Source organism: Bos indicus x Bos taurus, chromosome 1 (genome assembly GCF_003369695.1).
Source record: "Bos indicus x Bos taurus breed Angus x Brahman F1 hybrid chromosome 1, Bos_hybrid_MaternalHap_v2.0, whole genome shotgun sequence".
NCBI classification, from domain to species: domain Eukaryota; kingdom Metazoa; phylum Chordata; class Mammalia; order Artiodactyla; family Bovidae; genus Bos; species Bos indicus x Bos taurus.
The window spans coordinates 68,437,683-68,455,108 of NC_040076.1; the positions used below are offsets into that span (position 1 = coordinate 68,437,683).

Sequence of the window (17,426 nt, forward strand, 5' to 3'; positions counted from 1 at the left end):
GGAGGGGTTGCAGGAATGATGCATTTTAATAGGAGTCTCTCCTGGGTGAAAAACTGTTAAAAGTCAAAGGGATTGAGTCTGTAATAGTGAAGGGTTGGGATGTGGCAGAGAGGATGGGGAAGGGGGAGGGCAGGAGAAGGTTAGATCACTGTTCCACTGTTTGGGCTACACAGGGAGGCCAGGAGGGGACAATGCCCTCAGGCATGACCCTGAGAGAATATGCAGGGCTTTTAGGCCTGTGTAAGCAAAGGCTTTCTTTCTTTCTTTCTTTCTCTCTCCCTCCCTCTCTTTCTCACCCCAAGTGTATGTCAGGGTTGGGGCAGAGGAAAGACGCACAGGTGTCCTTGGTCTGTCTAGCGCCCTGTGGTGGCTCTGGGAGCATGTCTCCGGCAGGGGTGGGCTGTGGATGTTTGTGTATGAGCTTCAGGGGTAATTTCCATGAGCCCACAGTGATTTTGCAGTAGGGTGAAGGTTGTGCAATTTTAAATCCACACCTTTCATCTGTTCTCTGCTCTGACACAAACATTAGGGAAATATGTGCAATAGTATATGCTCACTATATAGGTTTAAAAATCTATCTGGTATGTAGCAATTACTGAAGCATGAAATTCATAGTCTTATTTTAATCTCACTATTATGATAAGGTTGAAATAGTGTAAATTGTTATCCCCATTTCACTGATAAGGAAACTGAGGTTCAGACCATTAACTAACTTGTCAAAGTTTATAAAGCAGGTCTATACTAGAACCCAAGTCTCCTGAATTGAAACCTCGTCTTTACGCTATAAAACACATAACATTTTGTTGTGGAATTGACTGCACAGCAAGTTTTCAGATGTAGCAAGCTTCTCTGGCGAGGAGGTTGTTAGTGTTCTTTAGGGCATAGGCGTTCACGGATGGGTTAATGCAGTATATAAGCAGGATACAGGGGACAACAGGTAGTGCGGGAATGTGCATACTTAGAAAAGAAAATCACTTAGTCGTCTTCTATCCTCTCAATCAAGTCACCAAACCTGGATATGAGCAAATTAAAACCGATATAATTTAAATTACAGATAGCATAAAATTCTAACAGTAGGTGGTAAGTTGGTTTGAAAGTTAAAACTAAATCAGATTCTGTTGCTAAATGTGGCAAATGAAGGAAATAAGTCCAGGATCCTTATTTAATATCCTTGCTCTATGAAATAGCTTATGCTTTATTAAAAACAGAACAGAACAATAATAATCTTTTAGCTACCCCCATATTTAAAAGGATAAAAATGTTTCTGTTTAGTTTCCTAATTTGCATTTAAATAGATTCTATCATTTATTATATATTAAAAACTAGATTTTTATATTTTCACTGAGTTTTAGCCAGCATAAAAAATTACTTAGCAAAATATGAAGAAAAAAAACTCAAATAGCTTACATGTAACATTCATCTTCTTAATGAGATGAAACTATGTTGGTTTCCAAACAAAGAGATAAAATTTCATTATTTAGACATGAACTTTCCTCCTGGAGGAATTTTGTTGTCTTTTTACATTTTGTGGAACCTACCATTTGCTGCTTCTCAAAAAAATAAACAACAGTAACAACAACAACAATAAAGAGTTCAAAATGTTTGAAACCACTGTGGAAATATTTCCTTTAATTTTTTTTTCTTTAGAGTTTTTTTCAAGTGTCTAGTTGAAGTGTCTTCCAGAGAAGCCAGTTCAAACAAATCAAGCGCAGTGTCCTAGTTGGAAGGGAATTTAGAAAGGGTCAGCTTGTCTGGAGATGAGCAAGCCCAGAACCCATGGCCAGCTTGCTCACGCATTACCTTCATTCACTAAGTATTTCTTGGACTGCAAGGAGATCCAACCAGTCCATTCTGAAGGAGATCCGCCCTGGGATTTCTTTGGAAGGAATGCTGCTGAAGCTGAAACCACCTTTGGCCACCTCATGCGAAGAGTTGACTTATTGGAAAAGACTCTGATGCTGGGAGGGATTGGGGGCAGGAGGAGAAGGGGACGACAGAGGATGAGATGGCTGGATGGCATCACTGACTCTATGGACGTGAGTCTGAGTGAACTCCGGGAGTTGGTGATGGACGGGGAGGCCTGGTGTGCTGCGATTCATGGGGTCGTGAAGAGTCAGACACGACTGAACAACTGAACTGAGCTGAAGTATTGAGAGAAGTGTAGCTGTTTGAATCAGCTATCTCCAGGCACTGAGAGGGCAAAGGTGAGGCAGAGAGGAGGGGGCTGGGTACTAGACAGTGCGTGGCCTATGAGGGACAGTGGCCTACCACAGCTGGAGCCTCATAGTGCCCTGGTGGCTGCCTTCTGAGGGGCAACAGCTCTGCGGAGCCTGGGCAGAGGAGGTCCTGTAGTCAAGGAGGCAGGGCAGTATCCCTCGAGCCTGGATCAGCAGACACTCAGTGAATGTGCCTTGGGTGAAATGAATAAAGCCCATTGGGTGGGCTTCACTTCTCTGAACCTGTTTGCTGTCTGTAAATTGGGCCTGATGGAGGCAGTGAGATGATGTGTGTGAATGGACATGTTGAACTCCAAAGCTCCAGACAGATACCAGGGCTAAGACTAAGAAGCTGCCTTTCTCTGGCTGTCAAAACAATGCCAGTTTTCTCACAGACATTCTTTGTAATCAAAAGTTAGAAGTGTACTTTGTAACAATGAATATGTATTCTGATCCAGGAGACTCAATAAGACTAATTTTTATTTTGAATGGAAAAAAATACTTTGCATAAGTTTCCCAATTGAGCCAGTTGTAAGCCAGGATGCTTACTTCCATTCTGGGTACTACTTATCCCTTGCAAATGAAGAGAAGCACAGAAATGAAGAGACTTGCCCACAGTCTCACGGGTAGTTAGTGACAGAGCCAGGCCCAGACCCAGTCTTGTCCTCATCCTGCTTAAGTGCACACCCACCTGAGAGCATGCATGCACACACACACATTCTCTGCTGCCGGTTCCACTGAATGCAGCAGAAATGCTGATGATCCTTGCAGGCAGCCAAGTTCAAAAAGGTGAGGGTTATATATAATTAGCAGATTCAGGCCCAGAGGAGACTTGAGACTGTCCCTAGAAAACAGCCACGTTGGAGAAACCCTGGTTCCTGCTATCATGTAGACTATTTGGCCTCTAGAGCAGGGCTTTTTCTCGCTTCACGAGGTGAGTGTCACATCTTTGGAGCACTGCATCTAGCCTCCAGCATAGCTGCTGCTGCTGCTGCTGCTGCTATTGCTAAGTCGCTTCAGTCATGTCTGACTCTGTGGGACCCCATAGACAGCAGCCCACCAGGCTCCCCCATCCCTGGGATTCTCAAGGCAAGAACACTGGAGGGGGTTGCCGTTTCCTTCTCCAATGCATGAAAGTGGAGAGTGAAAGTGAAGTTGCTCAGTTGTGTCCGACTCTTTGCGACCCCATGGACTGCAGCCTACCAGGCTCCTCCATCCATGGGATTTTCCAGGCAAGAGTACTGGAGTGGGGTGCTATTGCCTTTTCCGAGCATAGCTGCAGTTCCCCAAAAAGTTCAGCCCCCAGAGACTGCTCATGTGCTCCACTATGGAAGGCAGATGGGGCAAAATGGCTTGGGCACAGACCTGATCATGTAATAAGTCCACTCAATGAGATGTGTACTTCCTCCAGCACTTTCTATTGTCACCTGCCATTTAACTCACTGTTGTCCCTGCTTTTCCTCCCTAATTGGCCCATGCTCAGCTCTCCTTGCTCTGTAGTCCAGCAGGGACCTGGCGCCAGGCAATCTAATAATTCTGATGCTAGCACATAACTCTCTGTTTATTAGCATATCTAAATAGTCATTTAGCAGAAAATACAGGGAAGGTCACTTCCAGGCCACTAGGATAGCCAAGAAAATATAAGGAATGAGTTCATCCCAAGTTCTAAGGACTTCAAGCATTTCAGATTTTCATTAATTTTATTGATTCTTTCATCAACAAGAAAAAGAGATAGAATTATTTTAAAATGAGGTTGAGAGGTAGAATTTTAAAGAACAAAAATTACACAATGAAATTCCTTTAGTCTCCAGGGGAGCTTGTCTTCTTCCCCTCTTGTCCTTAATAATAATTTTAAGAACCATGTGCCACACCAACCATATGCCATTGGTATGGGATTGGCTATGGCTGGCAGAACCAGGGTGTTGCACACCACCAATACCAACCAGCCTCCACAGGCTTCCCTAGCCTGGGACATCCATGGACAGTCGAAAGTGAAGAATGCTACTTTGCCCTTTATCTGTGTAGGTAGCAGGGAGTGATCTGGGTAATTCAGAAGGGAGAATCCTCTCTAAATCAAAGCGTGCCCATTTGCCTTGGGAAGGTGGTTTGTTTATGCTTATGTGTGGGTTGTCATAGCCTTGACATCTCTCTCCTGACCTCCAGACAAAACTCTTAACTACCCACAGGACACCTTCACTTGAAGTTCTCCTAAGCGTCTAAAACTCAGTTTCTAAAATGGAACCACGATCTCTCCTCCCTCACCCCAGCTTCTCACCCTCCTCTTGAGGTAGTGCCATGACATCTTCTTTTACAAGGACCCAGGATGCTATTCCAGATCCCTGTCTCTCCCTCACCCCCACTTCCTAAACAGTTGGGAGTCCTCAGTCCCCTCCTAGTAGCTCTCACTCTGCCCACTTCTCAAACTCCACTGCCATTCCCTACACCCAGGTTTCCAGGTTATCTCTCTTGCTCCCCAGGATTACTGTAACAGCCTCCTAACCATTTTCACTGCTCCATATCTCCCCTCCAGTCTCCCATCCCACACTGCTCTCAAAGCTGACATCGAATTTCACTGCTCAGCCCTCCACTGATGCCTTGCTGCCCACAGTATATAGTCCAGGTTTCCTAAAGTCTGTGTCCAGAGCTCTTCATGGTCCCATCTACCTCCTCAGCCACATATTCTCCTTACATCAGGTCCAGAAGCACAAAAGTGGTGATTTCAGAGCCCTTCACACACTGGGCTGCCCCGGAGTTCTGCCCCTTTGATCTCCCCTTTGTGTGGAGCTTACCTCTCATTCATCTTCCCCTGGCTAATTCCTACCTGAGTCAAGATCAACTCAGGTGTCGCCAACTCTGGGAAGCCTTCTGTGCTCTTTCCTGTCTCCACACCACAAAGAGTGGCAGCTACCTTGATCCACCATCTTGACCTTTATCTTGATAGATTTCTTTTCAAATTGTGATCTTAATTGTCATATGCCAAGTTATACTAACATTGTATCTGAGTCCACGTTTGCTGTTCACAGTGGCTTTTAAGCCACTTAAACTCAAGAAGCACATATTAATCATTTTTGCCTTGAACAGTGCTGGGCATATAATGAGTGTCCAATAAATATTGGTTAAATGTAACTGAAAAAGTAAATTCATTTGTCTGTTTAAAGGAGGAAAATGGAATGAGGCTGTGGTTCGGCCTCGAGGAAAGCTGGCGTGAATTTTGCAGCGTCTCAGCTTGCATCTCTGCTCAGTTCTTCCCTGCTCTTCTCTGCAACTGAGCCGCAGTCTTTAGCTCATCCCAAGCTACTGAGCGTTGAGTTCCAAGTGCAGCAGTCCTCTTCTCCAAAAGTTTAACATCTTTCCTGGCTATATCAGTTGACTACTCTAGGCAGAAAATTACAGAAAATCCAGCTTAAACCAGTTTGAATAATAAAGAGGATTTATTGGCTCAGGTACTAAGGAAGTCCAGAGAGAAGGTGGTGATCAGGCAAGGCTCAAGCAGAACTCTGCCTATTTCTTTCCATTATTTTGGCTACACCCTTTCTCTGCCCATTGACTTCTCCCTCAAGCTACCACCAGAATTGTGACAATTCAGCAATTTGAGGTGCAGGGTCACAATGACAGTGTCAGAGGAAGAGAAACTGTATCTATAGTACTGCAGTTCTGTTTTCCCAGAAGTTTCCAGCAAACTTCCCTTCATGTATTATTATACTGAATTGAATAACATTCCTATTTCTTACCAGTTTCCTTGGTGGCTCAGACAGTAAAGAATCTGCCTGTAATGCACGAGACCTAGGTTTGATCCCTGGGTTGGGAAGGTCCCCTGGAGAAGGAAACAGCAACCCACTACAGTATACTTGCCTGGAGTATTCCATGGACAGAGAAGCCTGGCGGGCTACATACAGTCCATGGGGTCACAAAGAGTTGGACATGTTTCTAAGATAATCCCATCAGTCAGGAAATGTCATACACTGATTAGCTTAGATCTGGTGTCCTGAGAAGCGATAACCCTTAGAGTGACCAGGCTTTTCCTTGGAACTGAGATTCTGATCAGCTCCCCTAAAAGTGAATGGGCTGCCTGGGAAGGAGGTAGAAACCTAAATGAAAACCAGGTACAGAGCTGGGGAAGGAAAATGGCTCAGTGCCCACTGTGCCAGGCAGTATTTACCCTACCCTTAAAATCCTCCTCTTCTGATTCCTCATGGCTTATAGCAGAAACCCTGGAATTGTGAGGCTGTGGGATCAAAAGAAAAGTTGATTCCATTCAGAGTCAATTCAACGATGTGTGTGGTCAGGCAGTGTAAATGGGAGGGGAGTATATTAGGATGCTCTGTGGCTTCCGACAAGGGTCTCTCCTGCTGGTGCAGTAGGGGATACATGAAACCTCCCACCTGTCCTGTCCCTAAAGCATGTGTGGGGTTCTTTTGATGATTTTGAAAAGTTTTTAAAAGGGGAAGTAAAGGTTTCTAAAAGTTTTTAAAAGCAGCAGCTGATAGTGAACAGCTTTCTCCTAACTCTCCCTGGTCCTCTTACTCATTTTCTCTTTTTCCTCTAGACTTTGTAAGGAAGCATCGAGGCTGATGGTGGGGCCTTCTTCTAAGGAGGGCTCTTCTGGGAAGCCAGGCTGTGGGCACTCCAACCCTGAGCACAATGTCTGGTCCTCACTGGGCACCAGCAGAAGGGCTGGTTTTCTTCCAGTAGCTCTTAAAGTTTCTTGCTGTTGAACTCATAACCATTATCTGTGTCTTCTTTCCCCCTTCCAGATGTTTGACTGGATAAGCCACAACAAGGAGTTATTCCTCCAGAGCCATACAGAGATTGGAGTCAGCTACCAGCACGCCCTAGACCTCCAGACACAGCACAATCACTTTGCCATGAACTCCATGGTGAGTGCAGGACCTGTTTTCTTGGGGCAAGAGAATGATGAGGGGGAAAGGGGTTGGGATACAGAGGGTAGAAACGGACTTCCAACCTGAGTAGGAAGGAGAAGCTCTGAGCATGAAGCCCCTTTTAGCATTCCATTTGCTAGCATGGGGACGTGTGCAGAGCATGCGGTGAGTCGGCTATTCCTGCAGCAGATTATGGCCCCGTTTCGGCCTGTGAACCCTGCTTTACATGGTAAAAGGAATGTGCTGCGGTTGTAGAAGCTATCAGCCCTATGCTGTACTAGAAGGGAGAGTGCCCCTTTCTACTCCACTGACTCCACCGACTGGCACATGTGAGTCACTGAGCTGATGGAGAGGGACCTCAGTCTATGACATGCTGGAAACCAGTGAGTAGACTGGGTTGTTGGACTAGAGGAGAGGAGCCTGGCAGGGCATTACAATTGCTGCCTTCAGACATGTGAAGGGCTGCCTTGCAGAGAAGAGGTGGAATTGTTTCCTGTTGGTCTAGGAAGCAGAACTGTCCAGGGGACCACAGTTGGAGCAGGAGGCAGGATATGGCTCAGGAGTTGGCTTGTATTGGAAGTTAGAGCCCCCGTGATGGGGAGAGTTCAAGCAGATGCTGAATTCAAACACTGAGGGATACATAATGGCTGTGGTCAGAGGAAATTTACTTCTCTGTCCTTCAATTTCTTCATCTGTAAAGTCAGAATAATAATAGCTCCTTTATACGGTGGTTGGGAAGATTTACTGAATTAATTGTAAGGTGGCTGGAGATGTGCCTGGTACTTAGTCCATTATCAGTAAGTATTGGTATTGTGATATTAATGATGCTGATGATATAAGAATCTAGTCTAGATAATACCTGTGATTCCTTGAGAAACTAACACTTTGGGATACTTATTTTTCCATGTGGTCACCCCAAGACTTTGAAATCTTGTCTGCCTCTTGAACCCTTTGTATTTGAAATGCCTGCAGCCTAAGTATGCCTCAACATCTCTCTCTCTCTCCCCTCTGCCAGCTCTTCCTACTTGTACTGCTGGTCCAAAAGAATATCTCTGCCATTCCCCATATATCTGAATGTCAAAGACACCTTATCATTTCAACTGGTGATGATAGGAGGAGGGCAAATGTTAGAAAAACATAAACACAGAGGATCACAGAGGCCAGGAAGGAAGACAATTTCATTTTCTAAGGAGTTATTTTAATTATGTTATACACTGGACTTAATGTATTGAAGAAGAAATAATTCTGGCCTCAAGTTTTCAGTGTCTAATAAGGGAGATAACTCAGACAGTCATGGCACAGTTTGATATGTGCTGTGATTGAGTTGCTGTATGGACTTCCCTGGTGGCTCAGTGGTAAACAATCTGCCCATCAATGCAGGAGATACGGGTTTGATTCCTGGGTGGGGAAGATCCCCTGAGAAGGAAATGGCAATCCACTCCAGTATTCTTGCCTGGGAAATCCCATGGACAAAGGAGCCTGGCAGGCTACAGTCCATGATGTTGCAAGAGAGTTGGACGTGACTTAGCAACTAAACAACAAGAGATGCTGAGTGACTAAGAACCTTACAGTCTCAATGATGTAAAGCAATAGGGGTTTATTTCTTGTTCCTACCATGTACCCATCACTGGCTGGTGGGGGTTCTGCTCATCACAGTCACTCAGGGATCCAGGCTGAGGGAGCAGCCACTGTCTCAGATGCAGCCAGTGCCTCACTAGACAAAGCAAGCCTCCAGGCACATGTTAGCTCTGAAAGCTTCCACCTAGAAGTGGCACATTTTACTACCTAACAGCAGTCACACGGCCACATCTAACTTCGTGTGTGAAGATATATGGTCTTACCTCCACATATTGGGGAAGAGAGAGTGGGTACTTGTGAATAACCCTAATGGTTAGCAGAGGGAGTCACTGCAGGATAATCAGGTACAGATGAACAGCATTTATTCATCTGTACAAAACGGGGATTTGCATGGGAAGGTACTTCTGGCTTCAGAATAGAAGGCTGTGGGACCAGGCAGGGAAAACATCAATATTGACTGTTATCAGTTTTGGCCACAGCAGTCTTGTCTTATCTAAATGTAAAGACTCATTCTCTTCCAACTAGTCTTCTATAATTATGTCTCATCTCAGGTTTGCTTTAGTCACAGAGGAGCAAAGCAATTGATCACAAGTGATTAAGAATGTGAACTCAAATATAGTCAGGTTTGATTATCTGTGTGCCTTGTAGATTTCCCCTGGTGAAATTTACAAATTCTGTACCAGAATCTTCATGTCACCCAACTGCCTGGCCCTAAGGCAGACAAACTCATTTTAATAAGAACCAAAGACAAACATAATTAGAGAGGTAAGTCTGCTACCAAGCCCCTCAAAACAATGAACTACAAAGTTAAATAGAGAGAGCTTTGGCTTTGAATTATCTGCACCACTGCTCTTCTCTGTTAAGATGGATAACTGAGAGTTAATGACACATCAAAAACTCTTTCCTCTGACAAATTTACCTTTGATGTTTCCATTTTCAGGACAAAAAAAATTAAAATGAGGGAAGAATTTTACTGAAGGGAAGCATCTTTTGGAGCTGGGAGAGAAGAAGAGGAATTTTAATATACAACAGCCAATTAATATGTTCCAGCCCATCTCTAAGTCTCCCACTGCCATGAGTGCCTGCAGCACTCAGAGGCCCATTTAGCCTGATTATCCTGGCTTTCCTCTCCAGCTGCAGGCAGGGGAAGGGAAACCCCAGTGCTGTTTGATCAAATTGCCCAAACCAGCGCATTATAGACAGAGAAGAGTGCCTTTGTTAACTGGGAGGTTTACAGGTTTGTTATTAAAAGGAACTTCCCCCAAATGGATGTCATCATCCCAAGCAGGTAAAAGAAGGGTATTACAGACTCCTTTTCTCTGGCCTGAATGATGGATGTTGCTGCCAAGAAACAGATGAATTTAAGCAGCTACTGATGGAGCCCAGTGACTGTAGGAATGATCAGTTACTCAGGGGAAGTGGGAATGTGGATTGTTCTGTAATTTCACTGAGACATTTACATTTTGGTTCTTGGAACAGGACCTACACATATGCCACACATTTGTCCACCTAAAGGTACATGTAGCATACTTTGTTTCAGGCTACAGGTGAGTTGTTTGCTACTGAATCCTTATCATGTCATCTGTCTCTCCACTGGAACCTCTGTGGGACAGACCATCTCTCTTTTGTTCACCACTATATGCCCAACATCCAGCACATCTAATCCTTAATTATTTGTGGAATGAGTAAAGAAAGAAGTCATGAGGTTCTTGGGATCTTAAATTGGGGAGGGTGATTGATAGGCTTTAGGGTTTACTACTGAAATAAGCCAGTGATCCCTTACCTTTCTGCGCAGTCACAAGCCCCTTTGAAATCTAATGAAAATTGTGAGTCTTCTCTGCAGAGAAATGTATGTAGACAATGTTTTAAAGATATTAATATTTTCAGGGGATTTGAGGGAATTCTAAAGCCTATTGATCATCCTCCCCAATTTAAGATCCCAAGAACCTCATGACTTCTTTCTTCATTCATTCCAGAAATAATTAAGTATCGGACATTGTGCTGGATGTTGAGCATATAGTGGTGAATAAAAGAGAGATGGTCTCTCCAACTGAGGTTCAATGGGGAGATGGATGATATTATATAATTTCATAAGTAAATATATAATCATAAATCAATAAGTCTTGTGTTGGAAGAGTAGGGCTGCTATGATGGAGAATAACAAAAGAGGCTCCATTTAAATGATGAGAGGTCAGGTGCATTTTCAATTAATAATTAGTATTGACTTATTGTTCATTAATTGATAGTAATTATTGGTCTGTGAATTAACTGCTGTGCTGTGCTAACTTGCTTCAGTTGTGCTTGACTCTGTGTGACCCTATGGACTGTAGTCCATCAGGCTCCTCTGTCCATGGGATTCTCCAGGCAAGAATACTGGCGTGGATTGCCATTCCCTCCTCCAGGGGATCTTCCCCATCCAGGGATTGAACCCGGGTCTTCTGCATTGGAGGCAGATTCATTACCATCTAAACCACCAGGGACACCCATGAATTAACTCTGTAAAGTACCAATTCTTCTTTATAATTTAAGGAAGCCCTATGTATATCATTTGGTAAATGAAAATGATCTAGTTATAATTTGTGTATTTTTTAAGTTTTGTTTTCATGTCTAGTTTTATATACCAGTTAAAGACCCAACTCCGGCTGAGATGACCATTATTGAGAAATAATTGCATATCAGCAAATTATGGATAAAGATCAGAAATATCCTAGATTTTATCTATGAATTGGTACTAGTAAAGGCTATCAGTTATTAACACGTGGAGAGTGTGGGAGTAATGCCCCATTGAGAACGGTCCGTGAGCAACTCTGAAAGAAAATGGTTTAAAATGCTTGATTTTTGCCTTTTTGTTATGGCAAGAATTTTTTTTTTTTTTTTGCAATTTCAACTGGGGAATCCTATTATACTTTTTTCATCTCCAATAATAACAATAATAACCTACCTACTAAACCCAGTAGATAAATATTCTCTGGCTTCTTATAGTGCCTCATAAAGCCAGATTTCCTGAGCTCTCTGGGGCCCTCCTTTTTCCTGATATGTCTTCTGTTGTGAAAGCCTTTCTTACAAATTCTCCTTGCCCTGAGTGTGGCCTCCTCCTCTGATGGGAGTGTGGGCAGATAGAAGTAGAGTTTGGGTTGTAATGGGCAATAGAACCATTATGTAGCCATCTATGCTCCAGTCACTCATGAAAAAGACACTCACAGAAGTACATACAAGCATAACAGTGTTATTTACAATTTTAATTAGCTGGTTCTTTGGGAAAAAATTAATTGCCAATAGTTTCTGTCTAGAGTTTTAAAATATGAAATGATATTCATTTTCTATGATTATGACTGTGAGGACTCATGTTAGTGATAACCATGTGCAGCTGGGCAGTAGGAAGCATTTCTGCAGCGGCATGTTGATAGCTGCTTTAGTGCTATTAATTTGCTCACCAGAGGCACTAACTGTCAGTTGGTGGTGTGCAAATCAGACCAATTGCAACAAAGCCTGTGGCACTCTCTTTGTTTTGAGGGAAAGTTACAAATAGTAACACCAAGGAGAAATCAAACCTGGTGCAAAAGAGGGAAAGATTCTGAGCAGGTTTCCTGACCCAATTTGAGAAGCCTAGCTCTGCGGTCTTCTGTCACCTTTGATTCTCAGCAGGCCCAAACCGTGACTCTGCAAGCACTTCCCTACCCGCAAACAGGCAGCAGCACTTCCTATAATGACAGTATTTCTAGGTTTTGGTGAAAACACACACACACTTGCACGCGCACTATAGTAATGTTTAATAGGGTTTGACCCTGCCGTAGCTGCAAAGTTTCTTAGTAGACACAGAACCTGCTGAAAAAGAGAAGAGACATCTTTGCTGATATGCTTTAGTCTTTTTAGTGAAATTTTTTTCCCCAAAGAATCATTAGTGCACTTGCTAAAAGTGCAGGTTTCTTTTTGGCTTCTACTCCTGGAAGACTAGAAAATCCTAGAAAATTCTAATCTCTGGGGGGTGAGACCCCCACACCTCCATTTTTAACAAGTTTCACTGGTGAATTTATGTACATATTAGAGTTAGCAAACTATTATTCTGTGGACATGTATATGTATAAAATAGTCATGCCCTAAAATGTAGCATTACGTGTTCTGAACGAGAGTCCACTTCCAGTATGATGTGTGTGTGTCCAGTGTGTGTCCAGTGTGTGTCCAGTGTGATAGAATGATGAGCTATGCAGACTTACTCTCTAGTGAAAGTATTTTTTTTTAAGATTCTTTTCCCACATAGGCCATTACAGAGTAGAGTTCCCTGTGCTATACAGTGGGTTGGCAGACATGTTTTAAACAAAAAGTCTCTAAAAATTTTCCTAAGTGCATACAACAAATGAAGAAACATTTATTCAAGAAAATGTACTAAAACTTGCTAAGAACAGTGAATCTGTGGTATTTGAACGAGGACCCTCTTTTCTCCCCATTTCCACCTCAGTGAGATGGAAATTCTGCTCGAGACTAGTGCAACCAGGAACACAGGATCCCCTTTCTCCCTAGTTCCCAACTGAAGGACTCTCTTCTCGGATAAAACAATTCCTATCCTGCTCCAAGCTACCGAATGCTGAAGTTAAGTTTTAGGTGAGTGTGGCCAAGAGGTGGAGCATCTTCTGCTTAGCCCCCCACTCATGGAGCTGCTGCTATATCATGGGCATAGCACTGCCTTGGAGTAGAAGCAAAATATAAAGCAGAGAGCCCCAAATCTTTTCCCAAAGCAACTGATTTTATTTTCAACAGAGGGTGGAGAAGTTCAAGCCAGTAGCACTCTCAAAAATGCCCTTAGGGAAGTTATGGTGAGAGATAACTAAGAGAAGATTGCTAGAGAATTGAAGATACAGGATGAATAGTAGGCAGGTTAGTTTGCCAGAGAGAAAAGGACCTCCTGGGGTCAGAACAAATCTGAAATACTGGCCTCAGGATCTATCCCTTCAAAGGAGCTTGGATTTGATTGGATAGATCTGTGGAGCAGTTGATACCCCCAGGACATTATGGGAAACAATACAATAGTGATCTGGAAATTAGTAAAATTTAACAGCTTGATGTGGTCAGGGAAAGAGAAAGTTAAAGAGATGACTATGAAGACCAGTGTCATCCCAGGGTGACTGTAGGCATACCCAGTGCTGTACCCCATAAGGAACAACATCAGAGTTTTCCCACTAAAATAATCCGGCCAGTCACTAAACAAATAAGTAAACAAATAACAATAACAAGCCCCAGAAGTGGAGGAATCAGTACCCAGAGATGCTGCAATATATTATCTAAAATGTCCAGATTCTAACAAAAAATTATAAGTTATGCAAAGAAACAAATGTATGAATGGAAGTTGTGGGTGAGGGGACAAACAGATAAAAAGCACTTGCTGAAAAAAGCAAGAAACAGAAAATGCCTCCGATAGTCACCAGATACCAAATTTAACAAAGATTCAAAGTAGCCATTATAAATATGTTTTTTTTTTAAGTGTAGTTTTGCCTCCTTTGTCATAGACTAATTAACCATAGATGCATGGACTAATTTCTGGGGTTTCTATCTTGTTTCAATGATCTATATCTCTACTGTCTTGATTACTATAGTTTTGTAGTATAGTCTGAGATCAGGGAGTCTGATTCCTCAGCTCCATTTTTCTTTCCCAAGATTGCTTTGCCCATTCAAGGTCTTTTGTGTCTCTGTTATATAAATTTTAAGATTTTTTTTTGTTCAAGTTCTGTGGAAATGCCATTGGTAATTTGGTAGCAGTTGTGTTGAAGCTATAGCTTGCTTTGTGTAGTATAGTCATTTTAACAATATTGATTCTTCTAATCCAAGAACATGGTTTATCTTTCTATCTGCTTATGTTATCTTTGATTTTTTTCATCTGTGTCTTATAGTTTTGGAGTACAAGTCTTTTGTCTCCTTGGGTATGTTTATTCCTAGGTATCTTATTCTTTTTGATGCAATGGTAAATTTGATTGTTCCTTGAATTTCTCCTTCTAATTTTTTGTTGTTAGTGTATAGAAATGCAACCGATTTCTATGTATTAATTTTGTAACCAATTTTTACTTTACCAAATTTATTGATAAATTCTAGTAGTTTTCTGGTAGCATCTTTAGGATTTTCTATGTATAGTATCAAGTCATCTGCAAACAGCGAGAGTTTAACTTATTCTTTCCCAATTTGGATTCTTTTTTCTTTTTCTCCTCTGATTGCTGTAGCTACAACTTCCAAAACTATGTTGAATGACAGTGGCAAGAGTGGACACCCTTGTCTTGTTCCTTATCTTAGAGGAAATGCTTTCATCTATTCACTGTAGAGTGTGATGTTAGCTGTAAGTTTGTCATATATGGTCTTTATTAAGTTGAGATATGTTCGCTCTGTGCCCACTTTCTAGAAAGTTTTTATCATAAATGGGTGTTGAATTTTGTCAAAACATTTTTATGCATCTATTAAGATGATCATATGGTTTTTATTTTTCAGTTTGTTATTGTCCTGTATCATGTTTATTGCTTTGTAGAGTTTGAAAAATCCTTGCCTCCCTGGAATAAATCCCACTTGGTCATGGTGTTTGATCCTTTTAATGTTTTGTTGGATTCTGCTTGCTAGTATTTTGTTGAGGATTTTTGTGTCTATGTTCATCAGGGATAGTGGCCTGAAATTTTCTTTTTTGTAGTGTCTTTATATGGCTGTGGTATCACAGTGATAGTGGCCTCATAGAGTGAGTTTGTAAATGTTCCTTCATCTGCAATTTTTTAGAATAGTTTCAGAATGATAAGTGTTAACCCTTCTCTAAATCTTTGGGAAAATTCACCTGTGGAGCCTTCTGATCCTAGGCTTTTGTCTGTTGGGAGTTTTTTAAATCACAAATTTGATATTAGCACATGTAATTTATCTGTTCATATTTTGTATTTCTTCAAGGTTCAGTCTTGGAAGGTTGTACCTTTCTAAGAATTTGTCCATTTCTTCTAGGTTGTCCACTTTATTGGCATATAAGTGTTTGTAGTAGCCTCTTATGATCCTTTATATTACTGTGGTGTCAATTGTAACTTCTCCTATTTAATTTCTAATTTTATTGATTTGAACCCACTCCTTTTTTTTCTTGATGAGTTTGTCTAAAGGTTTATTCATTTTATTTTTTCAAAGAACCAGCTTTTAGTTTCATTAATCTTTGCTATTGTTTTTTGGTCTCTATTTCATTTTATTTCTGCCCTGATCTTTATTTCTTTCTTTCTTTTTATTAACTTTGGGTTTTCTTTTTTTTTTTAATTTAATTTAATTTTATTTTTTAACTTTACAATATTGTATTGGTTTTGCCAAATATAGAAATGAATCTGCCACAGGTATACATGTGCTCCCCATCCTGAACCCTCCTCCCTCCTCCCTCCCCATACCATCCCTCTGGGTCGTCCCAGTGCACCAGCCCCAAGCATCCAGTATTGTGCATCGAACCTGGACTGGTGACTCGTTTCATATATGATATTATACATGTTTCAATGCCATTCTCCCAAATCATCCCACCCTCTCCCTCTTCCACAGAGTCCAAAAGACTGTTCTATACATCCGTGTCTCTTTTGCTGTCTCGTATACAGGGTTATTGTTACCATCTTTCTAAATTCCATATATATGCATTAGTATACTGTATTGGTGTTTTTCTTTCTGGCTTACTTCACTCTGTATAATCGGCTCCAGTTTCATCCACCTCATTAGAACTGATTCAAATGTATTCTTTTTAATGGCTGAGTAATACTCCATTGTGTATATGTACCACAGCTTTTTTATCCATTCATCTGCTGATGGACATCTAGGTTGCTTCCATGTCCTGGCTATTATAAACAGTGCTGCAATGAACATTGGGGTACACGTGTCTCCTTCAATTCTGGTTTCCTCAGTGTGTATGCCCAGCAGTGGGATTGCTGGATCATAAGGCAGCTCTATTTCCAGTTTTTTAAGGAATCTCCACACTGTTCTCCATAGTGGCTGTACTAGTTTGCATTCCCACCAACAGTGTAAGAGGGTTCCCTTTCCTCCACACCCTCTCCAGCATTTATTGCTTGTAGATTTTTGGATCGCAGCCATTCTGACTGGTGTGAAATGGTACCTCATAGTGGTTTTGATCTGCATTTCTCTGATAATGAGTGATATTGAGCATCTTTTCATGTGTTTATTAGCTATCTGTATGTCTTCTTTGGAGAAATGTCTGTTTAGTTCTTTGGCCCATTTTTTGATTGGGTCATTTATTTTTCTGGGATTGAGCTTCTTTGTTCTTTCTTTCTGTAGTGACTTTAGGTGTAAGGTTAGATTATTTGAGATTTTTCTTGTTTGCTGAGGTAAGACTGTATTACTATAAATTTCCCTCTTAGAACTGCTTTCACTATACCCCATAGGTTTTGGATCCTTGTGTTTTGTTTTCATTTGTCTCTAGGCATTTTTTAATTTCCTATCTGACTTCTTCAGTGATCCATTGGTTGTTTAATAACATATTGTTTAATCTCCATTTAGGTCTCATCTGAATGTGAGACTGGACACTATAAAACTCTTAGAGGAAAACATAGGCAGAACACTCTCTGACATAAGTTGCAGCAATATGTTTTTCATTCCATCTCTGAGATTAATGGAAATAAAAATAAACAAATGGAACATGGTTAAACTCAAAAGATGTTGCACAGCAAAGAAAACCATAAACAAAATGAAAAGACAACCCAAAGAATGGGAAAAAATATTTGCAAATGATGTAACCAACAAGGGATTAGTCTCTAAAATTTAT

General features: G+C 41.6%; 1 protein-coding gene across 23 annotated transcripts in view; it reads left to right on the forward strand.

Moving 5' to 3' along the window:
- The window catches only part of KALRN (kalirin RhoGEF kinase), a 692,612-nt gene that overhangs the window by 267,085 nt on the left and 408,101 nt on the right, over positions 1 to 17,426 (forward strand). For all 23 annotated transcript variants that reach the window (XM_027536336.1, XM_027536351.1, XM_027536368.1 and 20 more), the window contains exon 6: positions 6,971 to 7,093. In XM_027536336.1, the coding sequence (XP_027392137.1) occupies positions 6,971 to 7,093 (123 nt within the window). The remainder of the gene's footprint in view (positions 1 to 6,970; positions 7,094 to 17,426) is intronic.